This window comes from Pipra filicauda, unplaced genomic scaffold (assembly GCF_003945595.2).
Source record: "Pipra filicauda isolate LSUMZ 115617 unplaced genomic scaffold, ASM394559v2 scaffold778_size94841_pilon, whole genome shotgun sequence".
NCBI classification, from domain to species: domain Eukaryota; kingdom Metazoa; phylum Chordata; class Aves; order Passeriformes; family Pipridae; genus Pipra; species Pipra filicauda.
Genome location: NW_024104951.1, coordinates 12375 through 39361, shown reverse-complemented (window position 1 = coordinate 39361; position 26987 = coordinate 12375). Strand labels below are relative to the sequence as shown.

Sequence of the window (26987 nt, the reverse complement as noted above, 5' to 3'; positions counted from 1 at the left end):
GGGGGTGTGCAGGTGGTGGTCCCAGGCTACGGCGCTGAGGATGAGGCCGTTGGCCAGGAGGGCAGCCAGGGAGATGGCCAGGAAGAGCCAGAAGTGCAGGAGCTGCAGCTCCCGCCTGTCTGCCAATGCCAGGAGGAGGAACTGGGCCATGGAGCTGCTGTTGGACATTTGCTGCCTCTGGGTATTTGTTTCTAACACAGGAGAAGAAGACAATAAGAGGCCAGTTAGCATGCACTTATCTAAACAAAGTCAAAGCTGTATCATACACACACTCCCCATGTCACACACAGACAGCCTTTTGATTTGCTCGAGATCTTCCTTCAGCTCCAGTGCTGGGTCCCTACTCAACAGCATTTTCACTGTCATAGCATCACTGTGCTTCTATACAGGGGTTTCACATAACAAGGAGATGTTAAGGGACAGGTTTCCGTCCTGGAGCGGAATCCACAGCTTGGAAGGAAACCTTAAGGAGAAAGTCAAGTGTCCTTATGATGGCATTTGATTTAAGGGGACTCAGCTCCTTCCCCAGCACCACAGGCTGCACTGGTAGGGGTCATATTCCATTTGCAGGTGCAAAAATGACAGCTCAGACTAGTCCTGATGGGTCTAGCAGAGATGATGCTGGTGCTGTCCACAGGCAGAGCAGTGGCTGAAAGCACATTAGGATGCTCAGACAGACCTACTAAGCACTCACAGTTCAGATGTCTCAGGGACTTGTCAAAATTAATACTTTCTTAATGATTGATTCTTCCCATTCCTCAAGAGTAAGAAAACTGGAAACACAATCTCAATAAATTTCTTTAACCTTATAAAAATCTTTGTCTTGGAAATATTCTGGGGGGGAGCTGAAGTTCTGAGCATGCCCTGCTCCTCTACACTCCAAATGCTCTCAGACTTGCAGTTACAGAATCTGTAGTTGGTGGGCAGTGCCAGTTTTACCAGATGCCTCCAAAACCTGCAGTCTCATTGCCCTGCATGAACAGACTTCCTGTGCCAAGGTCTGTTAAAAACTCTCCCCCAGTGAGGTCTCACCATCTTTCTACATCTGACAGACTTTACCTTCTCTCTGCCTCACTCCCCTGCCCTGGGTGCTGCAGGCAGTGCCCTCAGCCCTGCTGGGCTGTGCAGAGGAGCTGCTCCTGGGCAGAGCTGTCTCTTTGAAGCTTTTCTTGGTTGCCAGGAGCTCCCTGTGTGCCAGGAGCCCGGCCCAGCTCAGCAGCACAGCAACAGCCCCAGGCATTTCATGACCCTCAGGGGAGTTTGATGTTGTTTACATGAGACTCAGTCCCTGAGAGGAAGTTCAAACAACTTTTCAACAAGTCAAAGTGAGATTGAAACACTGAAGTTTCTTGTAGTGCTAATGAGTCTCACTGAGGGACACAACTGAGAACGTGTCCCCAGGTTCCAGTTAGAGCAGAAATCTGCAGACAGTGATGCCAAGGATGGACAAGCAAGGGAAAGGTGGCTCTGATGCTGAAGAAACCTTGACTTGTTTCATTAATCCAAGAGGCCAAGCCCTGACCCCCAGCCCCTGGGAAGGGACATCCTGTCCCTGCCTCATTCCTCAGGGCTCTTCCTGGGGCCCTGGGATGTGGGATGTGCAATGCCAAGGGCAGGCCCATGGGGTGGCACCTGCCAGGCTGCTGAGCAGGGACAAGGAGGCCCTGAGGCCCCAGGGCTGCAAGGGGCACTCCCCTCCTCCTGGCCTCAGGGGCACAGACAGCAGCCCTGGCCAAAGGCCTGCAGAAGGTGGCTCTGTCAGGGCCTTTCAGCTTCTCCCCCTCCCTGTCTCCTCTCCAGCCCAGGCTGTCCTACGGTGTCCATGCCCTGCCCCTTTCCCTGCAGGCTGTCGTCATCCCCCCGGCTGCCCCACCTGGCTGGCACCTTCCTGCACTGACATCTCTGCGTCCTCCCTGGCTCTTCCTGCACACACAAAGCCTTGGCCTCATCCAGACTCCTCCTGGCTGATGTGTTGCAGCGTTTTCCATGGAGTGAAATTCCTTTTTCCTCATGTCCATGCTGGACCTCCCCAGCTGCACTTGGCATTAATTCTTTCTTTCTCCTGTTCTTTTCTGCTCTGACAAAAGGATCCACCATCTCTAAATCCTCCCTTCAAGCCCTCTGAGGGCTGTCCTGTGCTGTCCTCAGTCTCCACACCAGTGAGGCCACAGCTCCTTAGCCCCTCTCTAGTGCTCATGTGCTTGAGACCTTTCAAGCCCATCTTGGGAGATCTCTGGGCACTCACAGATGTTTTTGCAGATGAAAATATCGTGCTCATAGTCTAAGTAAATCATAGTTGCCATGACAACCAGCATGCATTCTCATTGCTATGGTCAGTTACCATGGCAAATAGAATACATTCCCATTGCCACAGTCAATTACCATGGCAACCATAATACATTGTCATTGCTACAGTCATTGACTGTGGCAAACAGCATACTTCCCACTGCTTCGGTCAGTTACCATGGCAACCATAATACATTCCTGTTGCTACAGTCAGTTACCATGGCAACCAGCATACATTCCCATTGCTACAGTTGGTTACCATGGCAACCATCATACAGTCGTTGATACGGTCAGTTACCATGGCAACCATCATACATTCCCACAGCTATGGTCAGTTACCATGACAAGCAGCATATATTCTCATTGCCACAGTCAGTTACCACAGTAACTACCATACATTCCCATTGCTAAGGTCAGTTACCATGGCAACCATCACACATTCCCATTGTTACAGTCAGTTACCGTGGCGACGATCATACATTCCCACTGGTATGCTTGGTTACCATGGCAACCAGCATACATTGTCATTGCCATGGTCAGTTACCACGGCAGCCATCATACATTGCCATTGGTACAGTCAGTTACCTTGGCAACCATCATACACTCACATTGCTATGGTCGGTTACTATGGCAACCATCATACATTCCCATTCCTACAGTTGGTTACCATGGCAACCAGCATACATTCTCATTCCTACAGTCAGTTACCATGGCAACCATCATAAAGTCCTGTTGCTATGGTCAGTTACCAAGGCAATCATCATACATTCCTTTTGCTACTGTCAGTTACCATGGCAACCACCATACATTCCCACTGCTACAGTCGGTTAACATGGCAACCATCATACATTCCCATTGCTGTGGTCAGTTACCATGGTAACCATAATACGGTCCACTGCTACAATCAGTTACCATGGCAACCATCATACAGCCGTGTTGGCACGATCAGTTAGCATGACAACCATCTGAATTCCAGTTTCTATGGTCAGTTACCATGGCAACCATCATACTTCCCACTGCTGCGGTCAGTTACTATGGCAACCAGCATACATTCTCATTCCCACAGTCAGTTACCATAAGAGTCACCATACATTCCCATTGCTACAGTAGGTTACCATGGTAACCATCATACAGTCATGTTGCTATAGTCGTTTACCATGGCAACTAACATACATTCTTGTTGCTACGGTCAGATCCCATGGAAAACATCATGCATTCCTGTTGCTACAGTCAGTTACCATGGCAACCATCATACTTCCAGTTGCTACAGTCAGTTTATCATGGCAACCATGACACATTTCCATTGCTACGGTCAGTTACGATGGCAATCATCATACATTCGCACTGCTACGGTCAGTTACCATGGCAACCAGCATACATTCCCACTGCTATGCTCAGTTACCATGGCAACCATCATACATTCCACTTGCTAGGGTCACTTACCATGGTAACCATCATACATTCTTTATGTCATGGTTGGTTACCATGGCAACTATCATACATTTCCTATTGCTTTAGTCAGTTACCATGGCAACCATCACACATTCCCCTTGCTACAGTCAGTTACCATGGCAACCATCACACATTCCCCTTGCTACAGTCAGTTACCATGGTAAGCATCAAACATTTCCATTGCTTTGGTCTGTTACCATGGCAACCATCACACATTCCAGTTGCTAGGGTTAGTTACCATGGCAACCATCATACATTCTTATTGCTATGGTTGGTTACCATGGCAACCATCATACATTCCCATTGCTACACTCAGTTATCATGGCAATCATCATACAGTCTTATTGCTATGGTCAGTTACCATGGTAAGCATCACACATTTCCCACTGCAAAGGTCAGTTGCCATGGCAACCGTCATACAGTCCCATTGGTATGGTCAGTTACTCTGGCAACCATCATAGATTCCTGTTGCTATGATTGGTTACCATGGCAGGTATCATACACTCCCATTGCTATGGTCAGTTACCATGGCAATGAGCATACATTTTTGTTCTACAGTCAGTTACCATGGCAACCATCACACATTTAGGTTGCTACAGTCAGTTACCATGGCAACCTTCATACATTCTTACTGCTATGGTCGGTTGCCATTGAAACCAGCATAAATTCCCATTGCTACAGTCGGTTACCCTGGCAACCAGCATACATTCCTGTTTCACAGTCAGTTACCATGGTAACCATCATACTTCCCACTGCTACGGTCGTCTGGCATTGTAACCAGCATACATTCCCGCTTTGATGGTTGGTTACTATGACAGCCATCATACATTCAAATTCCTACGGTCAGTTACCATGGCAACCATCATATTTCCCTTTGGTACAGTCGGTTACCATGGCAACCATCATACATTCTCATTGCCATGGTCAGTTACCATGGCAACCATCATACATTCCCATTGCTACGGTCGGTTACCACGGCAAGAATCAATCATTCCCGTTGCTACAGTCACCATGGCAACCATCACACATTTCTATTGTTATGGTTTGTTACCATGGCAACCATCATAGATTCTCATTGCTATGCTCGGTTACCATGGCAACCATCATACATTTCCATTGTTACAGTCAGTTACCATGGCAACCATCATACATTTCCATTGCTATGGGCAGGTATCATGGCAACCAGCATACATTCCTGTTGCCACGGTCGGTTACCATGGCAACCATCATACATTCTTATTGCTATAGTCAGTTACCATGGCAACCAGCATACATTCCCATCACTATGGTCAGTTTCTAAGGGAACCTCTTGGTTCCTCTTGGACAGAAGCAGATGCAGATGAGCCTCTCTGTTGTCCAACAACCTGCCAGCTGTGCTCTAAAGGCCTGTGTGCCAAGGGGGGTCTTGAACAAGACCCTGCACAAACCTCTGGGACTCTTTGCATCCTGTCCTGGTGCCTTTCCAGTGAATTCCAGGGTTATCAAAGCCAACTTGAATGGACTCTTTGTCTCACTCCACAGTGTCACCCAAACTAGTCTCTCCTCTGACCCTCACCCACAAAAGTTCACCCAATTCCTTCATCCCCCAGAGCAGCTCCACAGCTCCAAGAAGCTCCTTCCCGCTGAGGACACCTCTCTCCTGCTCTTTCTCTCCTGGGTCTCCTTGGCCTTCTCTCCCAGCCCATCACAGCCCTGCAACCTGGGAACTGTCTCAGCAGGCCTGGGCTGTTATTGCCTGCAAGTGGAATGAAGAGAGACTTGGGGCTGCAGCTCCTCCTCCTGTGCCCCACACGCAGGGCATTGGGGCCTGTCTGGCTGCAGCCCCTCAGCGGGGGCACCGGGGTAAGAACAGACTTGCAGTGGGGAAAGCTGCTCTGAAAGCCCCGAGAGCTGGGCTGGGCAGAGGCTTTGCTGACAATGGCCTTGGGGGTGGACGTGCTGGGACTCAGGCCCAGGGGGAGAATCCCAGGCCTGATCCCTGAGGAGATCAGCACATGCTGCTGAAATGCTGGGGGAGAGCAGAGCCAGCAGAGGGAGGGAACAAGTGTGGACAGCCTGGGCTGATGGGATTTGGACTCGTGCCTGGCCCGGCCTTGGCTGGGCAGAGAAGGGACAGCCTTTGTGTCCCTGCAGGGCTGGGATTCACTCCCTGCCCCAAAGGCCCCCAGTGTGTCTGAGAAGCCCTGGGTGGTGCCTGTCCCACAACTGCTGGGAATGGGGACGGGCTTCCTGCACAGGCCCTGTGCTGTCCAGGGCAGCTGCTGCACTTGTGCTGCAGAGCCCTGGCACCTCCCCTGGCACTACAGGCCCCTCTTTGGCTGTTCAGTCCAGGCTCAGCTGCCCTCAATTAGGTTCAGCAGTGAAGGGATGTCCAGGAGACAACTGCCATTGTACTCTGAGCACATGTAGAAAATACCCTGATAAAGAACAGGGGAGAGACCTCTCTCCCTGTGCCACCTGACTGCATTTGGTCACCTGAGCACCTCTAGGGGCTGCCCTGGACAGAAGGAACAGTGACAGGTTCCCCTGTCCTACATGTGGGCACCTTCTGCCACTGAAGTTGGCCAAAGCAATGTCCCAGCAGCCTCCAAGAAGATCCCACAGCTGCTGCCCTGTCCCTAGGAACTGCTCCATTGGAGCCTGCAGGGGCCTGTTTTGGGCCCACTGAGCTGGAATTGGACCAGCCCATGGGGGTTGTGGACCCAGGGCTGCAGAGCCACAAGGAGACACCAAGGGCCAGGTTCTGGCCCCAGGTCTGCAGAGCCACAAGGAGACACCTCTGTTGACTCAGCTGAGTCCCTTCCCTCAGGGCAGGTGAAGGAGATCCCTCCTGGGCACTGTCTGGGTTTCCTGTCTAATGATGGGACATGAAAAGGGGCCTCTTGAACTTAACTCTGTGTCTGTTTGGAGAAATGACAGTGCTGAAAGAAGTGTCTATGCCCAGCTGAGAGAAGGAACATCATTATTTCCTTCAGCTGTGTGCCAGCAGGTTCCCCTGGAGGCCCAGGGACAGCTGGAGGAGCCCAGAGGGGCAGAGAAAGGGCTGCCTGGGGCTGTTGCTGTGCTGCTGAGCTGGGCCGGGCTCCTGGCACACAGGGAGCTCCTGGCAACAAAGAAGAGCTTCAAAGAGACAGTTCTGCCCAGGAGCAGCTCCTCTGCACAGCCCAGCAGGGCTGAGGGCGCTGCCTGCAGCACCCAGGGCACAGGAGAGAAGGCAGAGAGATGAGAGGCAGCCTGGGCTGGGAGGTGACTGAGCTCTCACCACAGGAGAAACCTTCCCAGGATTTGAAGGAAGAATTCTCTGGCTGTAGGAAAGTTCAGCTTCCCTTCCTGGAGGGATCTCCTCAAGCTGGCACATCCCACAGCTTCCAGGATCTCTCAGCAGGACTCTCCCAGTTGCTGCAGTGCAGGGGAAGTGGCCATATGGCAGAGCAGGGCAGGAGCTGCAGGCAGCAAGGGCAGAGAGGAGAAGGGAGCAGGAGGTTCAAGGGATCCTGGGCTGGGAGGACAGGGCAGAGCTGCTCAGGGCAGGAACCTTGCCAGCCCTTTGCCACGGTCAGGCTGTGGCTGCAGAGCAGTGCAGGGGAGTTGCTGCAAGTGCCTCTGCCAGCTGCCAAATGGCAGCAGTGGCAGGAGCTGTCAGGATGGCTCTGCTGGATTTGCTGGGGTGCAGCAGGAGAAGCTGCTGCAGAGCAGGACTTGCTGCTGCCCCCTCAGAGGCCCAGGGCCAGGAGGTTCCCTGTGCCAGGGCTGGCTGTGGGGTGGGAAGGTGGGGGTGCAGCCAGGGGTGCCCAGGGCTGTGGGGCAGAGCAGGGTCCTGCCCCCAGGGCTCTGTGTGCTGGGGCAGGGACTCTGCTGCCTGCCAGGGGCAGCTCTCAGCCCGGCCAAGGAGCTGCCATGGGGCTGGGGGAGAAGGGCTGTGGGGAAGGAACAACTCCGGGGAGGGCAGAGCAGGGCAGAGTCCTTCTGATCTCCACAGTGGGCTGCAGGGATGAGGGCTGGTCACAGCTGCAGATCAAAGCAGGAAATTTCCCAGAAGGTATTTGCAAGAGGCACAGACAGACAGGGGGTACCTTAAAGAGAATGAACCAGTTCTTTCAGTGTTATACTCTGGGTTGTCTGGGTGCTGACTGTGACAGGGAAATCAATCTCTGAGCACAGGAGGAGACACTGAAACTTGAATTCTTTTAGATTAGAGGGGATGGAACCTGAGAGTATCAGACATCAAAACTGTCTTATGGATACATCAGTGTTACTTTCTCAGCCCTGGGCCCAGGGAAGCAGCTGCTGGCAGGGACAGCTCCAGGCAGCAGAGCCCTGGGCAGGGAGTGGGGGGCAAGAGCCCCCAAGGCCTGGGGGAGGGGGCGTTCAGGCAGCTCTGGGGGCCCTTCCCTGCAGCTCTGCTGGGCACTGTGTGCTGGGCCATAGAAATGAGGATTCCTGCAGTGGAAAAGAACTTTCTCCAGATGTGATGGTAAAAATAGAAAACACAGGCAAAAGTATTCTAAGCTCAGACTAAGCTTCTGCTCTGCAGGCCCAGCTCTTTTGAGTGTAGAGATGGCACTTTTGTATTCAACGTTTGTTACATCTGACATTCCTTGTGTGTTTGACAGCTCTACCAAAAAAATTCCATGTCCCACTGCAGCAGAGTAAAACTGACTCCTTGGCAGTGCATTTGGTGACATTTGACACATCAATTTCTCTTAGAAATGGAGTGGCTTTTTCACAGAGGTCTGTCTTAACTGTTCCCTGTCCTTTCCTTTCCTGAACAGACCCTGTGCTAAGAAACAACAAATGTCCAGCAGCAGCTCCATGGCCCAGTTCCTCCTCCTGGCATTGGCAGACAGGCGGGAGCTGCAGCTCCTGCACTTCTGGCTCTTCCTGGCCATCTCCCTGGCTGCCCTCCTGGCCAACGGCCTCATCCTCAGCGCCGTAGCCTGCGACCACCACCTGCACACCCCCATGGGCTTCTTCCTGCTCCACCTCTCCCTCACAGACCTGGGCTGCATCTGCACCACTGTCCCCAAAGCCATGCACAATTCCCTCCAGAACACCACAACCATCTCCTACACGGGATGTGCTGCACAGCTCTTTTTCTTTTTCTTCTTCATGTCAGCAGAGTATTTCCTCCTCACCATCATGTGCTACGACCGCTACGTTGCCATCTGCAAACCCCTGCACTACGGGACCCTCCTGGGCAACAGAGCTTGTGCCCACATGGCAGCAGCTGCCTGGGCCACTGGCTTTCTCAATGCTCTGCTGCACACAGCCAATACATTTTCCCTGCCCCTGTGCCAGGGCAATGCCCTGGGCCAGTTCTTCTGTGAAATCCCCCCCATCCTCAAGCTCTCCTGCTCACACTCAGGCTACCTCAGGGAAATTGGGCTTATTGTGGTTATTTGCTGTGTAGCATTTGGTTGTTTTGTTTTCCTTGTTTTCTCCTATGTGCAGATCTTCAGGGCTGTGCTGAGGATCTCGTCTGAGCAGGGAAGGCACAAAGCCTTTTCCACGTGCCTCCCTCACCTGGCTGTGGTCTCCCTGTTCCTCAGCACTATCATGTTTTCCAACCTCAAGCCCCCCTCCATCTCCTCCCCATCCCTGGATCTGGCCCTGTCAGTTCTGTACTCAGTGGTGCCTCCAGCACTGAACCCCCTCATCTACAGCCTGAGGAACCAGGAGCTCAAGGATGCCCTGAGGAAACTGATAACTGGGTGTTTTTCAGAAACAATAAACTCTCTTTCTTCTGCATGTTATGGACCTCATTAAGGACCAATCCTGTTATACACTTCATTAAAGGCCCACCATAGCTTCTCAATTTTTTGCTCTTGCTAGGAGTGTTATTTTTGTGAGAATTTGTTCACACTAAAAAATCTTTATATATATATATGTGTATAAATATCTATATATATTTATATAGATATAAACACCATTTTCAATTCAGTGTTTTCCTTTCAAGCCTTGCCCAGAGGCTCCCAGCACTGGCCTCTCACCCCAGGCCATTGGGCTTGTTCTTCCCTCCAAGGAGGGACATCAGATGACCAGCTCAGGAGTCCATGTTTGCCCTGCATGGACAAGACATGCCCCTGTGTCACGGCTTGGGGCTGGGGGGTGGAAGGCTCAGACAAAGTTGATGGCAGAAGCCGTCTCGTTGAGCTACGAGGTGCAGAAAGGACCCCCTTGCTTTCTAAATTCCTTCTCAGAGAGGAGCCTGGGGGTGGCTGGATCCAATCTCAGGCTCAGAGTTTGGTTTAGACTGAAGGAATTATGGAGGTGTGATTCAATCACTTTGTCCTGCAGGTTTTAGTGATGGCAAATCAGAAATATTTCTATAAAATGAATGATTTAGTATGACAAATGAACAGAAAATTGATCAGACAAGTGAACAGATGAAAGACCTTGAAGAGAATTATTTACTACACCATATAAAAGCCAAAACCTCCTAGTAGTATAGTGTCAGATAGGACAGTGCAGTCTATCAAAGTCATTCTATTAAAGCAATTGGATCAAAGCCAGCAAAAAGAAACAATCCTGAAGCAGAGATTGAGGTAACTCACCCCACAAGGATAGGGGGTAGTTCTCTCACTTAACCCCTGGGCAGTGACCATGAAGAGCTGTCCCTGCTTCATGGCAGAAGCTCCACACACTTCAAGGAAGTCTGGGGAAGAATCTGCCACAGGAAAATTGGGCCAGGCTTTTATCAAGGGTTTGACTACCAGACATATTTGCAGGCCAGGGAGCAGCTTCTCTGTCAAATCCTGCTTCAAAAAGCAGGATGTGTGTTTGAAGTTCCATGAATCATTTTGATTTTAACATAATTCAACATTAAAAACAGCACCTTGACACCAGCAGTAAGTCGCCACAGAGACCCTGAATTGTTTGCATTCTCTGACCATTTTTTAGGTATTCTTAGAGCAGAGCATCCTGCCAGAAGTGGCCCCTGGATTCCATGACGTTCCAAAAACTCTCAGGGTTCCTCTGGTTCCATGAGGCCCCTCAATGTCACAATGGCTCCTTGGTTCCATGAGGTTCTGGAGTGTCACAATGGCCACTTGATTCCTTGACATTCCACAGTTTCTCTTGGATCGTTTGGTTCCTTGAGGCCCCGCAGTGTCACAATGGCTCCTTGATTCCAGGATGTTCCAGAATATCCCAGGGTTCCCTTGGCTCCAAGAGGCTCCCCAGTGTCCCACCGGCCCCTGGATTCCAGGAGGCCCTGCAGTGTCCCAATGGCCACTCGGTTCCACGAGCCACAGCGGCTGCCGCCGGCGTCTGTGCCCGGAGCCGCCGCTCCCACGGGGCTGCCGCACTCACCGCCGGGGTTGCCGCTCGCGCAGCCGCCGCTCTGCCCCGGCTGCACCGGGACCCGGCACCGCCTCGGGCCTGCGCTGCCGCCTCAGCGGCCACAGGGACACAGGGATGGGGGACCTTTGCTCTGACACTGATGGGGCCTGCCTTTGTTCTGCTGGGGTCTGGGCTTTGGGAAAGTTGCTGTTCATTTTCGTGCTCCGCTGGAACAGCTCCTGAATTCCAAAGGTTTCCTAATCCAGGGGGAGGGGTTTCTGTGGCATCGGAGGTGCCGCCCCTCGGGACACATTGTCAATAAACCATCCAGCTGACTGGGATGGGTGTGAGAGCTGGGGAACACAGGATAATCAGTCATCCCCTGAAAACCTTGGAACATTTCTTCCATGAGTTGTAACCCAATTGAAACTGTTTGGATACAATTCCCAAATAGTTTGGAAACTCCAGTCATTCCTGACCCCAGGATGGCAATTCAGCAGATAACTAAAGCCAGTCCCCTTGTGAGCCCACACCCAGCGGGGCTGAGGGAGGCCCTGGCAGCTCCCCAGCACCTCCCTCTCAGTGGGACACCTCTGGCAGCCTCTCCCATCTCGGGAACCCTCCAGTTTGCAACACTCCAAAGAGCGGCGCTGATGCCCAGGACAATTCTGATCCCCCTCCACAAACACTCCTCCAGCTGGGACCCTTGTCTGGTGGCAAACACAAAGGGATTGGTGGGAGTGTTTCCCTGACAGCAGAAGAATTTTGGAGAGGGACCTTTCCACCCCCAGCTATTGATGTGTGCACACATCTCTGCCTGGGTGTGGGTGTGAATTGACTGTGGGGTGAATGTTGTTGTGAATCTCTAATTCAGTCACTGTTAAAATTGTGGCAAATGCTGTTGAATCACTTGATAACTGTTCACTTGGTCAATGATTAAGTGCTACTAACGTCTTTTGCCCCCTCTTCTTTGGATACAAATCCTTTGTGCTGTTATAAACAATAGACTAGAGAAATTTGGATTTGAAAATATAAAAGAATTTATTAAAGGCAAATAAGCAAAACGGCTAGCCAGGCGACCGGAGGAAACCCCTTGTTCCTGCCACGGTCCGCAAAGGGAACAGCAAGACATCATCTTTTATACCCTTTTGCAACCACCTCCCCCTGGTATCGTGTCATCCCTCCATTGGTCCTTGTTTCGCGGGCTAAGTCCTGCTTGGTTCCCCTTTCGCGGGCTGGTCTCTGTTTGGGTCCTCTTTTCACAGGCTTGTCCTGTTGCTGAGGGGTATCAGCCAATAGTTCAATTGTCCATAGTCTCTATGGACCGTGATGCTGGAATTTTCCACTGTAGGTAACGGTTTCTTAATTCGACCCTCGTGGTCGACCCTCTCCTTTTGTTTTATCCGCTCTGCTCCTTATAAATATACTTAAACAAGCACTTTTTAGAATAGCAAGGGATAACATGACCATTCATCACTGTGTCATGGTTTTGTTAGTCTGCAGCTGACCAGAACTTGCGGTTAACCATTACACAACCTTTAGACTTGTGACTCGACAAAGCATTAAATATAACATTATAACATCCTTAACCCAACTTTATTTGATCTGCAAATTTTACTCTCTGATTACTTATAACAGTGCCCTGTTCCTCTTGCATCCCAAGGCATTGTGTAAATAATTCCCTTTCATCAAAAAAATATATATATTTTGTGACTTCCACTTTAAAATCTTCCTCCTTAGCTAAACTACAAAACAACTCTAATTAGCTGTAGAAGACATTAAGACTTGAAGACAATCAAAGAATAGGGAAATAATTTGTTTTTCAGTATTTTAAAATAATTTGTTTTTCAGTGTTTTAATGGGTCCCAGAGTGTGTTTGGAGCTGCATCAGCTGTCAGTCCAAGATGGGCCATGTCAGAACTGGTGAGGTTGGGGAGTGAGGAGCAAGGATGATCATCCAGGGTCAGTGTGGATCTCCTGAGGAGACACTCAGCATCAAGATCACTTGGAGAACACCTCTATCACCTCTCCTCTGAACTAAAAAATATCCATTTTTGAATTAAAAGAAAAAAAGTACAAATTTTGAAGACTTGTTTTGAAATTGCCTTGAAGACAATTAAAGGAAGACAAAGAGATCCTGAGGGATTTCTGCATTTTAATGAGCCCCACAGTGTGTTTGCAGCCCAGCCCATGATCCTGAGGTACTGAGAGAAGATGGAAGCAGCTGCTCAAGAAGTCAGAAGCCAAACTGCAAGTGCCTTGAAGCATTGCTGGGCCCCACTGAGGGCAGGCACTGCCAAAGCCTCCCCAGGGACTCCTTGGAGCAGCTCCTTGGAGGCCAGGAGTGCAGGCAGACCAAGGCTCTGGGCAGGCCCCTGCAATGCTGAGCAAAGCCTGCCTTGGTTTTGTGGAGCACAAAGGCCAAGGGCTGAGCCCCAGGCCCTGGCCCAGCAGATCCTGTCCCTCCCGGCTGGCTCAGGGCTGTTTGGGGGGCACTGGGATGGGAGGGGAGGAACAACAAAGGCCCAAAACTGGGCAACCCCTGCCAGGCTGCTGAGGGAGGGGCGAGGCAGAACCCAAGGGCAGAACCTGCCAGGAAAGTGGCTTGTGGTGGCCTGAGTGGCAGAGGCAGCTGCCAGAGGCAAGGGGAAAAGGCCTGGGTGCCTTTGGGCCTTGCAGCCCTGCCAGAGCCCTTGGCCATCTCTCCTGCAGGCTGTCCTGCCCTGGCCCTGCTGCTGCTCTGGCCTTGCAGGCTGCACACGCCCCTCCTGCTTTCCCACCCCCTCCCAGCAGCATTTCTAGACCCTCCCTGATGGCTCTGCACCAGCTCTGCCTGTTCCCTGGAACACAAAGCCATGGGCTGATCCTGACTCCCTCTGGGTGACCTCTTGCACCACAAGGGTCCCCCTTGAGTGACATTTATTTTTCCTCACCTTTAGTGTGAACTTTCCATGCTACCAGGAGGACTTTGTACCATGGATTTTATTGGACACTCTTCACTCAGCAACTTCCCACCCACCACATCTTCCACTTCTTCAGTCCAGCTCTCACCAGTCTGGCTCTAAGGAGACCACAGGAGACCATGTCAAGGGCGTTGATAAAGTCTGGGCACACAACATCCTCTTCTTTTCCCTCCCACAGTGGTTCTGCAATCCCTGCCTTGTCCTTCCCATGCCTGGCAATGGCTGCAGCAGGACTTACCCTCTCCCCTTCCCTGCTGAGCCTGAGCAGTCTGGAACTCTGCCAACCCTCCTTGCTGCCCTGTTTGCAGACTGGTTCCATGTCTGCCTTTGCCAAGGCCCCAGGAAGCTCTGGGCTGGCTCTGGCCTTTCCAAGGGTTTGGGAGAGGTCTCCCAGTGACACTGCCCAGCCTTCTCAATATCCCTGACACCAAAACCTTTTCCATATCCCACACTGCCAGAGGAGTGCCCAGGACACAACACAGGTTGTCCTGGTGGTTCTGGAGAATGAGAAGGGATTTCTTCCTCGAGGCCAACCCCTCCAATTGGATTTGAGTGCAGCTGAAAGGTTTCCTCAGCATTTTCCCCAGTGCCTCCCTGCCCTGAAGGTTTGTGGCCATCAGGCTGGAGCTGAGGGGATTGGGCAGGTGCCTGAGGAGGGGGTAGAACAAGGGCTGTGTCCAACTGTGCCAGGAGGGCTGTGCTGGGCAAGGATGAGGAGGCTGCAGAAAACAGTGGCACTGGGGAGGGGAGAGGAGCAGCTGGAGAGACCTTGTGCCTGCCCACGCTGGGCAGGAGCTGCCCCAGGATGGCAGCTCTGAAGCACTCCCAGGATGTCCCTGGGAACAGGAGGGGAAGACTGGATCTGAAAATGGAACCTGGAAAGCAGAGAGCAGGAGTGTCATGGGGACACTGCCTGAGAGTTGCAGCCCTGGAGCAAGGTCAAAGAAGAAGTGACCCAGTCCATGCCCTGTCCTCTCAATAGGATCCCAGAGCATCCTGGAGATGCTGGAAGGGAGCCCAGCTCTGCTTCACAAGTTGCCAGGGCCTGTCCCTGCCTGTGCTCCAAGGGCTTCCACCCCCCAGGACTGTGCTCAGAGAGCACTCAGGCCTTACCCCGAGAAAGGGGCTCAGGAGGACAGTGTGGAAGTGGCAAGAGAGCAGCTCTGCAAAGACCAAGCACTGCTGCTCCCTGGCAGTGCTGCTGGGCTGGGATTATTGTCCCCTTCCCGTTTGCAAATCCCCCCTGTCCTGCAGTGTGCTGTCCTTTAGGAACACCTGAGAAGAAGGGTCTTGGACAAAGAAGGCACTGCAGGGTCCTTTATTTTTTTTAAATAGCCAGAGAGAACAATTCATCATTTTTACATCTCTGGGTCAAATTCAGTGGGTAGACACTAAATTAGAAGGCAGATGCATAATAATATTTCATTGCAGAAAAAATTACTGCAAGAAGAACCCGATGACCTCCACGAAAAACCTGAGCAGGAAGGCTGGGTCATTAAGGAATCCCATTCTGAATGCTACACACCAGAAAACAGGCACTTGATTGCTCCTGAAAAGCATCCAGTCATCATTTTCCTCAGGGCATCCTTGAGCTCCTGGTTTCTCAGGCTGTAGATGAGGGGGTTCAGTGCTGGGGACACCACTGAGTACAGAACTGATAGTGCCAGATCCAGGGATGGGGAGGAGATGGAGGGAGGCTTCAGGTAGGAAAATACACCAGGGCTGACAAAGAGGGTGACCACAGCCAGGTGAGGGAGGCACGTGGAAAAGGCTTTGTGCCGTCCCTGCTCAGAGGGGATCCTCAGCACAGCCCTGAAGATCTGCACATAGGAGAAAACAATGAAAATGAGACAACCAAATGCTAAACAGACACTAACCCCAAGGAGCCCAATTTCCCTGAGGTAGCCTGAGTGTGAGCTGGAGAGCTTGAGGATGTGTGGGATTTCACAGAAGAACTGGCCCAGGGCATTGCCCTGGCACAGGGGCAGGGAAAATGTATTGGCTGTGAGCAGCAGAGCATTGAGAAATCCAGTGGCCCAGGCAGCTGCTGCCATGTGGGCACAAGCTCTGCTGCCCAGGAGGGTCCCGTAGTGCAGGGGTTTGCAGATGGCAACGTAGCGGTCGTAGCACATGATGGTGAGGAGGGAAAACTCTGCTGACATGAAAAAGAAAAGTAAAAAGACCTGGGCAACACATCCCATGTAGGAGATGGTTGTGGTGTCCCAGAGGGAATTGTGCATGGCTTTGGGGACAGTGGTGCAGATGCAGCCCAGGTCTGTGAGGGAGAGGTTGAGCAGGAAGAAGCCCATGGGGGTGTGCAGGTGGTGGTCGCAGGCTACGGCGCTGAGGATGAGGCCATTGTCCAGGAGGGCAGCCAGGGAGATGGCCAGGAAGAGCCAGAAGTGCAGGAGCTGCAGCTCCCGCCTGTCTGCCAGTGCCAGGAGGAGGAACTGGGCCATGGAGCTGCTGCTGTTGGACATTTGCTCTTTCCTCAGAGTATTTTGATCTGTTGAGGAGGAAAAGTCACTGCTGAGTTAGACCAGGCTTCTGCAGCCAAACATTACCCGTCTCAGCCACCCCACTCTCAGGCTCTCTCTCCTCTCTCAGACCTCCCTGCAGCTCCCTCCCCTGAGCTCTGCCTTTTGCTGCCTGAGGGGACCATTGGAAGCAGGAACTCTGGGATGGGCTCCCAAGGACTCCTTCTTGCTCTGCGGGAGAGGGAACCGGGAATGCAGGGTGATCTCAAATGAAATGTACTTTTGGTACATCCAAGAGCTTCTCAGCTTTGCTGTTTGCAATTTGCCCAAATGAAGGACTGAGTTGAGGGAATTCTTTGGATTTGTTCACCCACTTGCACCTGCCACACTTAGGAGTGGTTGTGGAGGTTTGAAATCTGTGACATTTCTTTTGCACTGCAGGTCAACTCTTGTGGGTTCTAAAGGGGCACAGGGATGGTCCCTTAGTGCAGAGAGAAGAGCTGCTCTGCCCATCAGTCCTGGGCTCAGCTGCCCTGTGCTGGCAGCTTGGAGCTGGAGGAGCATCACACTCAACTGTTCCCCTCCAAAGAGACTGCCCAGAGATCCAGGAATCCATGTCCAAAGAACAGACTGACCCACTCCTCACCTTTTCATCTCTCCCCTTCCGGGCTGAGACACAAAATGCTCCTTGCAGCTGCCCAGAGCATTTGCATGGATTTAGCACTGAGGAGTTTTCTCCATGGGGATCCTGTGCAGCACAGAGATCCTATGGCAGAGCTGTGCCCTTCTGGAGGGCACCTGCAGCCCTGCAGGACACCCAGGCAAACAGCTGAATCCCCTGAAGGTGCCTGGAGGGCACTTGGGCACTTGGCTGCCACAGACACATCCCCACAGCAGCACCCAAAGGGTTTGGGTCTGCACAGGAACCTGTCCCCCAAAAACCACACACTGGCTCAGAAAACCAACTGGTGAGAACAGGGACAGCCCAGGCAGCAGGGGATGGCAGTGAAATGCCACAGTGCTGCTGCCAAGGGAGGAGGGACACAGAGAGACAGCTGGAAATCAGGGCCCTGTCCTTGCCTGGGCTCTGGCTGCTGCAGGGCAATGCACAGCCCAGCCCCCGTGGGCCTGAGGGCACAGGCTCTGCTTAGGCTGGGAAAGGAGCCCAGGCAGGAGCTGCTCAGGGAAGGGGTCTGTGCCACAGGGACAGCAGGGAGGGGCCCCCATCCCCCTGCCCAGCCCTTGTGGCAGCAGCTCCCTCTCCCTGCCTGCCTGTCTCTGGGTGAGGAGCTGTTCCTGCCAGCAGCCCCTGCCTGTGCCCAGCTCAGCTCCCTGCCAGTGCTGCCAGAGCCATCCCCAGCCCAGTGCCCAGGGGCAGCTCTGCCTGGGCAGGGGCTGCAGAGCAGATCCCAGAGCCCCTGCGGTGGCTGGGAAGGGGGAGGTGTTCTGGGGGGATGTGCTTCCTGAGAAGGGCCCCTGGAAATGGAGCAGGTGGAGCTGAAGCTGTGAGGAGCCCTGAGCCTGCAGCTGAAGGGCCCTGCCCAGCCCTGCCCAGCCCTGAGGGGTCACTCCTTCCACCCACCCCTTCTCCCTGCAGGGCCGTGGCAGCTCCTTGGCCGGGCTGAGAGCTGCCCCTGGCAGGCAGCAGAGTCCCTGCCCCAGCACACAGAGCCCTGGGGGCAGGACCCTGCTCTGCCCCACAGCCCTGGGCACCCCTGGCTGCACCCCCACCTTCCCACCCCACAGCCAGCCCTGGCACAGGGAACCTTCTGGCCCTGGGCCTCTGAGGGGGCAGCAGCAAGTCCTGCTCTGCAGCAGCTTCTCCTGCTGCACCCCAGCAAATCCAGCAGAGCCATCCTGACAGCTCCTGCCACTGCTGCCATTTGGCAGCTGGCAGAGGCACTTGCAGGAACTCCCCTGCACTGCTCTGCAGCCACAGCCTGACCTGGCAAAGGGCTGGCAAGGTTCCTGCCCTGAGCAGCTCTGCCCTGTCCTCCCAGCCCAGGATCCCTTGAACCTCCTGCTCCCTTCTCCTCTCTGCCCTTGCTGCCTGCAGCTCCTGCCCTGCTCTGCCATGTGGCCACTTCCCCTGCACTGCAGCAACTGGGAGAGTCCTGCTGAGAGATCCTGGAAGCTGTGGGATGTGCCAGCTTGAGGAGATGCCTCCAGGAAGGGAAGCTGAACTTTCCTACAGCCAGAGAATTCTTCCTTCAAATCCTGGGAAGGTTTCTCCTGTGGTGAGAGCTCAGTCACCTCCCAGCCCAGGCTGCCTCTCATCTGTTCCTTCTCTCCTGTGCTCTGGGTGCTGCAGGCAGTGCCCTCAGCCCTGCTGGGCTGTGCAGAGGAGCTGCTCCTGGGCAGAGCTGTCTCTTTGAAGCTCTTCTTTGTTGCCAGGAGCTCCCTGTGTGCCAGGAGCCCGGCCCAGCTCAGCAGCACAGCAACAGCCCCAGGCAGCCCTTTCTCTGCCCCTCTGGGCTCCTCCAGCTGTCCCTGGGCCTCCAGGGGAACCTGCTGGCACACAGCTGAAGGAAATAATGATGTTCCTTCTCTCAGCTGGGCACAGACACTTCTTTCAGCACTGTCATTTCTCCAAACAGACACACAGTTAAGTTCTAGAGGCCCCTTTTCATGTCCCATCCTTGGACAGGAAACCCAGACAGTGCCCAGGAGGGATCTCCTTCACCTGTACTGAGGGAAGGGACTCAGCTGAGTCAACAGAGGTGTCTCCTTGTGGCTCTGCAGACCTGGGGCCAGAAGGACGCTCAGCTCCCTGCACAACCCCCATGGGCTGGGATTCCTCCTGCCCCAGCTCAGTGGGCCCAAAACAGGCCCCTGCAGTGACTCCTTGTCCCAGCTCCCATGGGAATGAAGGAAGACCAAAGCCAGGAGTGACCTGCTGGGACACAAAGCCCTGGTTCCTTCTGAGGGGCCAGAGGTGACCGAGATTCCTGCTGGGAACTGCAGGCTCCAGTGGAGCAGTTCCTAGGGACAGGGCAGCAGCTGTGGGATCTTCTTGGAGGCTGCTGGGACATTGCTTTGGCCAACTTGAGTGGCAGAAAGTACCCACATGTAGGACAGGGGAACCTGTCACTGTTCCTTCTGTCCAGGGCAGCCCCTAGAGGTGCTCAGGTGACCAAATGGAGTCAGGTGGCACAGGGAGAGAGGTCTCTCTCCTGTTCTTTATCAGGGTATTTTCTACATGTGCTCAGAGTACAATGGCAGTTGTCTCCTGGACATCCCTTCAATGCTGAACCTAATTGAGGGCAGCTGAGCCTGGATTGAACAGCCAAAGAGGGGCCTGTAGTGCAGGGGAGGTGCCAGGGCTCTGCAGCACAAGTGCAGCAGCTGCCCTGGACAGCACAGGGCCTGTGCAGGAAGCCCGTCCCCATTCCCAGCAGTTGTGGGACAGGCACCACCCAGGGCTTCTCAGACACATTGGGGGCCTTTGGGGCAGGGAGTGAATCCCAGCCCTGCAGGGATACAAAGGCTGTCCCTTCTCTGCCCAGCCAAGGCCGGGCCAGGCACGAGTCCAAATCCCATCAGCCCAGGCTGTCCACACTTGTTTCCTCCTTCTGCTGGCTCTGCTCTCCCCCAGCATTTCAGCAGCATGTGCTGATCTCCTCAGGGATCAGGCCTGGGATTTTCCCCCTGGGCCTGAGTCCCAGCACGTCCACCCCCAAGGCCATTGTCAGCAAAGCCTCTGCACAGCCCAGCTCTCGGGGCTTTCAGAGCAGCTTTCCCCACTGCAAGTCTGTTCTGACCCCGGTGCCCCCGCTGAGGGGCTGCAGCCAGACAGGCCCCAATGCCCTGCGTGTGGGGCACAGGAGGAGGAGCTGCAGCCCCAAGTCTCTCTTCCTTCCACTTGCAGGCAATAACAGCCCAGGCCTGCTGAGACAGTTCCCAGGTTTTGGTGCTGTGATGGGCTGGGAGAGAAGGCCAAGGAGACCCAGGAGAGAAAGAGCAGGAGAGAGGTGTCCTCAGCGGGAAGGAGCTTCTGGGACCTGTGGAGCTGCTCTGAGGGATGAAGGAATTGGGTGAACTTTTGTGGGTGAGGGTGAGAGGAGAGACTGGTTTGGGTGACATTGTGGAGTGAGACAAAGAGCCCATTCCAGTTGGCTTTGATAACCCTGGAATTCACTGGAAAGGCACCAGGACAGGATGCAAAGAGTCCCAGAGGTTTGTGCAGGGTCTTGTTCAAGATCCCCCTTGGCACACAGGCCTTTAGAGCACAGCTGGCAGGTTGGTGGGCAACAGGGAGGCTCATCTGCATCTGCTTCTGTCCAAGAGGAACCAAGAGGTTCCCTTAGAAACTAACCATAGCAATAGGAATGTATGCTGGTTGCCATGGTAACTGACTACAACAATAAGAATGTATGATGGTTGCCATGGTAGCAGACCGTGGCAACAGGAATGTATGCTGGTTGCCATGATAACTGCCCATAGAAATGGAAATGTATGATGGTTGCCATGGTAACTGACTGTAGCAATGGGAATGTATGATGGTTGCCATGGTAACCGAGCATAGGAATGAGAATCTATGATGGTTGCCATGGTAACAAACCGTAACAATGGAAATGTGTGATGGTTGCCATGGTGACTGTAGCAACGGGAATGATTGATTCTTGCCGTGGTAACTGACCGTAGCAATGGGAATGTATGATGGTTGCCATGGTAACTGACCATGGCAATGAGAATGTATGATGGTTGCCATGGTAACTGACTGTACCAAAGGGAAATATGATGGTTGCCATGGTAACTGACCGTAGCAATTTGAATGTATGATGGCTGTCATAGTAACCAACCATCAAAGCGGGAATGTATGCTGGTTACAATGCCAACCGACCGTAGCAGTGGGAAGTATGATGGTTACCGTGGTAACTGACTGTGAAACAGGAATGTATGCTGGTTGCCAGGGTAACCGACTGTAGCAATGGGAATTTATGCTGGTTTCAATGGCAACCGACCATAGCAGTAAGAATGTATGAATGGTAACTGACTGTAGCAACCTAAATGTGTGATGGTTGCCATGGTAACTGACTGTAGAACAAAAAATGTATGCTCATTGCCATGGTAACTGACCGTAGCAATGGGAGTGTATGATACTTGCCATGGCAACCGATCATAGCAACAGGAATCTATGATGGTTGCCAGAGTAACTGACTATAGCAACGAGACTGTATGATGGTTGCCATAGTAACTGACCATACCAATGGGACTGTATGACGGTTGCCATGGCAACTGACCTTTGCAGTGGGAAATGTGTGATGCTTACCATGGTAACTGACCATAGCAATAAGACTGTATGATGATTGCCATGATAACTGAGTGTAGCAATGGGAATGTATGATGGTTGCCATGGTAACCAACTGTACCAGTGGGAAGTATTATGGTTCCTGTGGTAACTGACCGTACCAATGGAAATGTATGCTGGTTGCCATGGTAACCAACCATAGCAATAAGAATGTATGATGGTTGCCATGGTAACTGACCTAGCAACTGGAATGTGTGATGGTTGCCATGGTAACAGACCAAAGCAATGGAAATGTTTGATGCTTACCATGGTAACTGACTGTAGCAACTGGAGGTATGATGGTTGCCATGGTAACTGACTGTAGCAAGGGGAATGTGTGATGGTTGCCATGGTAACTGACTAAAGCAATAGGAAATGTATGATAGTTGCCATGGTAACCAACCATGACATAAAGAATGCATGATGGTTGCCATGGTAAGTGACCCTAGCAAGTGGAATGTATGATGGTTGCCATGGTAACTGAGCATAGCAGTGGGAATGTATGCTGGTTGCCATGGTAACTGTCTAAAGCAATAGGAAATGTATGATAGTTGCCATGGTAACTGACCGTAGCAATGGAAATGTGTCATGGTTGCCATGATAAACTGACTGTAGCAACTGGAAGTATGATGGTTGCCATGGTAACTGACTGTAGCAACAGGAATGCATGATGTTTTCCATGGGATCTGACCGTAGGAACAAGAATGTATGTTAGTTGCCATGGTAAACGACTATAGCAACATGACTGTATGATGGTTGCCATGGTAACCTACTGTAGCAATGGGAATGTATGGTGGCTCTTATGGTAACTGACTGTGGGAATGAGAATGTATGCTGGTTGCCATAGTAACTGACCGTAGCAGTGGGAAGTATGATGGTTGCCATGGTAACTGACCGTAGGAATGGGAATGTATGCTGGTTGCCATGGTAACTGACGATAGCAACGGGACTGTATGATGGTTACCATGGTAACCAAGCATACCAGTGGGAATGTATGATCATTGCCATGGTAACTGACTGTAACAATGGAATGTATGATGGTTGCCATGGTAACTGACCATAGAAACTGGAATTCAGATGGTTGTCATGCTAACTGATCGTGCCAACACGGCTGTATGATGGTTACCATGGTAACTGATTGTAGCAGTGGACCGTATTATGGTTACCATGGTAACTGACCACAGCAATGGGAATGTATGATGGTTGCCATGTTAACTGACTGTAGCAGTGGGAATGTATGGTGGTTGCCATGGTAACTGACAGTAGCAAAAGGAATGTATGATGATTGCCTTGGTAACTGACCATAGCAACAGGACTTTATGATGGTTGCCATGGTAACTGACTGTAGCAATGAGAATGTATGTTGGTTGCCATGATAACCAACGGTAGGAATGGGAATGTATGATGGTTGTCATGGTAACCGACTGTAGCGATTGGATTGTATGCTGGTTGCCATGGTAACCAACTGTAGGAATGGGAATGTATGATGGTTGCCATAGTAACCGACCGTAGCAATGTGAGTCTATGATGGTTGCCAAGGTAACTGACTGTACCAATGGCAATGTATGATGGTTGCCGTGGTAACTGACCATGGCAATGAGAATGTATGCTGGTTGCCATGGTAACCAAGCATACCAGTGGGAATGTATGATCGTTGCCACGGTAACTTACTGTAACAATGGGAATGTGTGATGGTTGCCATGGTAACTGACCTTAGCAATGGGAATGTATGGTAGTTACTGTGGTAACTGACTGTGGCAATGAGAATATATGCTGATTGCCATGGTAACTGACCATAGCTGTGGGAATGTATGATGGTTGCCATGGTAACTGACCGTATCAACACGGCTGTATGATGGTTGCCATGGTAACCAACTGTAGCAATGGGAATGTGTGATGGTTGCCATGGTCACTGAGCATAGCAATTGGAATGTATGCTGGTTGCCATGGTAACTGACTGTAGCAACGGGAATGTATTATGGTTGCCATGGTAACTGACCGAAGCAGTGGGAAGTATGCTGTTTGCCACAGTCAATGGCTGTAGCAATGACAATGTATTATGGTTGCCATGGTAATTGACTGTGGCAATGGGAATGTATTCTATTTGCCATGGTAACTGACCATAGCAATGAGAATGCATGCTGGTTGTCATGGCAACTATGATTTACTTAGACCATGAGCACGATATTTTCATCTGCAAAAACATCTGTGAGTGCCCAAAGATCTCCCAAGATGGGCTTTAAAGGTCTCAAGCACAGGAGCACTAGAGAGGGGCTAAGGAGCTGTGGCCTCACTGGTGTGGAGACTGAGGACAGCACAGGACAGCCCTCAGAGGGCTTGAAGGGAGGATTTAGAGATGGTGGATCCTTCTGTCAGATCAGAAAAGAACAGGAGAAAGAAAGAATTAATGCCAAGTGCAGCTGGGGAGGTCCCGAGTGGACATGAGGAAAAAGGAATTTCACTCCATGGAAAATGCTGCAGCACATCACCCAGGAGGAGTCTGGATGAGTCCAAGGCTTTGTGTGTGCAGGAAGAGCCAGGGAGGACGCAGAGATGTCAGTGCAGGAAGGTGCCAGCCAGGTGGGGCAGCCGGGGGGATGACGACAGCCTGCAGGGAAAGGGGCAGGGCATGGACACCGTAGGACAGCCTGGGCTGGAGAGGAGACAGGGAGGGGGAGAAGCTGAAAGGCCCTGCCAGAGCCACCTTCTGCAGGCCTTTGGCCATGGCTGCTGTCTGTGCCCCTGAGGCCAGGAGGAGGGGAGTGCCCCTTGCAGCCCTGGGGCCTCATGGCCTCCTTGTCCCTGCTCAGCAGCCTGGCAGGTGCCACCCCATGGGCCTGCCCTTGGCATTGCACATCCCACATCCCAGTGCCCCAGGAAGAGCCCTGAGGAATGAGGCAGGGACAGGATCTGCCTTCCCAGGGACTGGGGTCAGGGCTTGGCTCTTTGGATTAAGGAAACAAATCCAGGTTTCCTGAGCATCAGAGTCACCTTTCCCTTGCTTGTCCATCCTTGGCATCACTGTCTGCAGTTTTCTGCTCTAACTGGAACCTGGGGACACATTCTCAGTTGTGTCCCTCAGTGAGACTCATTAGCACTACAAGAAACTTTAGTGTTTAAATCTCACTTTGACTTCCTGAAAAGTTGTTTGAACTTCCTCTCAGGGACTGAGTCTCATGTAAACAACCCCAAACCCCCGGAGGGTCATGAAATGCCTGGGGCTGTTGCTGTGCTGCTGAGCTGGGCCGGGCTCCTGGCACACAGGGAGCTCCTGGCAAGCAAGAAGAGCTTCAAAGAGACAGCTCTGCCCAGGAGCAGCTCCTCTGCACAGCCCAGCAGGGCTGAGGGCACTGCCTGCAGCACCAAGGGCACAAAAGCAAGGCAGAGAGAGGTTACACACAGCCTGGGCTGGGAGGGAAGTCGAGAGGAAGATCCACTGCAGGAGGAATCTTTCCAGGCTCCCTCCCGGTGAGTCAGCATGAAGGGCAATGTGTCTGCAGTTGGGGCAAAGATCTCCTAACGCTGGCACATCCCACTCCCTGCTGCACCATCCCAGGCACATCCCAGCAGGGTTCCCTTCTCCCAGGGATGGCTGAGGGGTTGTGAAGCCGGGCTGTGCCACCCAGGCTGCCCCAAGCTGTCCTGCAGAGCAGGGTCCTGCAGCCCAGGGCTGTGCCGGGGCAGGAGCTCTGCCACTGCCAGGGGCAGCTCTCAGCCGGGCTGGGGAGCTCCCTCAGGGCTGGGCAGAGGCTGGGGGTGGAAAGAGCAAAGCCTGGCAGGGAGGGCAGGTTTCTTCTGCTATCGAGTGAGAGTTTCATGGGGCAGGGCTGCTCACAGAACCAGAGCACCCCAGGATATTTTCCAGGGGATACTTCAAGGGGAAGGTCCAAGGAGGGATTTCTCTCAAGCTCTCAAGCCACATGCCTGATGATTTGAGTTCCAGAGGGAACTGTGAGGAGCTGCCCAGGGCTGAGAACAACTTGCTGGCACTGTTGGTGTCTGGGAGGTGGCACAGCTGGCTCAGGGTGACGCTGCCCTGAGTGCCCAGTGGGCTCTGCCCTGGCCTCTCCCAGCTGGACCCTCCCTGTGCATTTCCTTGGTTCTCAGCTTGCCCGTGGTCCTGAGGTTGTTCCCTCCTTCTCTCACTCAGGCTCACTGAGGAGGGCAGTTCAAGCTACACAGTCCAACACTCATCCTGGGATTCCCCTATGGCAGGAGTGTCCCTGGGAATGAGACATTCCAATTGTCCTCTGCCCTGTGGGGTGTGGACAGTGAAGTCTGTGGGCCTGGGTAAGGAGCTCTTTTTCCCTCAATCAGACCCCGTCATTAGGACACTTGGCTCTTTTCTGAGGTGTCCTTCCAAGCTGGGAGCTGCCCTGGAGAATGCAAATCATCCTCCCAGCACAGCTGTGTTCTCTGAAAGCCCCAGTGGAGAGGGGCAGAGATGCTGTGCCCATGCCAGGAGATGCTGTTGGGTTGGGGAGATGAGCCATGGGTGTCCTTGGCTCCAAGTGGGTGCTGAGCCCTTGAGACAGGCTGAGACCTTGAGGGGTCTGGGATGGATCCCTCTGCTCTCAACAGTGTCTAGTGGCTTTTCAGACCAAACTGGGAGTGTGATCAATCTCCATCTCAGGAAGGAGCAAAGCCAGGGCAGTTGGGAACAAGAGAGAGGGCCAGACCAGCTCCCCTCCCTCTGCACTAAGCCCCAGACAATCCTCCTGCCTGGCAGGACCTGCTCTGTTCTCCCTGAGTGCATCAGAAGTGCTGAGGGGTTCTGACACCAGGAACACTCCTCAGGAGAGATGAGGGGAGTCTAAAAAAAAACAAGCAAAAAAGCAAACACACCAAACCTGTGACACTGCCTTCTGCTGTCCTGGTTTTTCTCAGAAACTGGGAGGGCAGATGCTGACAAGCCCTTTTGTACCGGGAGCAGTTTGATCTGACACAACTGAACACCAGGACGGGCCCCTGTGCCCACCATGCCCATGACCCCATTGGTGCAGAGCAGGGCTGACCCTTCACAGCCAGTGGGCAGAGGGTCTGCTCCTCATGGAAGATGTGGTGAGCCCCAAGCAGGGCTCCAGCCATGGAGCTGAAGGAGAGACTCCTAGAAAAGGAAAACCAATGGAGCAGTGAGAGGGGTGTTGGAAAGTGACTTTGGCTTTTCTCAGAATGTTCTGCCCTAACTTGTCACTGTTATTTCCTAGTTGAACAGTGCCCCACATCCACAGTCAACAA

The 26987-nt window shown here is 52.7% G+C and overlaps 2 protein-coding genes across 2 annotated transcripts; one reads left to right on the top strand and one right to left on the bottom strand.

Annotated features, from left to right (window-relative positions):
- Window positions 1-8907: 8907 nt before the first annotated feature.
- LOC113994828 (olfactory receptor 14J1-like) lies at window positions 8908-9396 on the top strand (the record flags this gene model as incomplete). Its single annotated transcript, XM_027734264.2, has 1 exon — window positions 8908-9396. A coding segment is annotated over one exon (489 nt), but the record flags the coding sequence as incomplete, so codon positions are not given.
- A 6145-nt stretch (window positions 9397-15541) lies between these two features.
- Window positions 15542-16462, bottom strand: LOC113994827 (olfactory receptor 14J1-like; the record flags this gene model as incomplete). The annotated part of the gene is made up of 1 exon (XM_027734263.2): window positions 15542-16462. A coding segment is annotated over exon 1 (921 nt), but the record flags the coding sequence as incomplete, so codon positions are not given.
- Between the last annotated feature and the right edge of the window lie 10525 nt (window positions 16463-26987).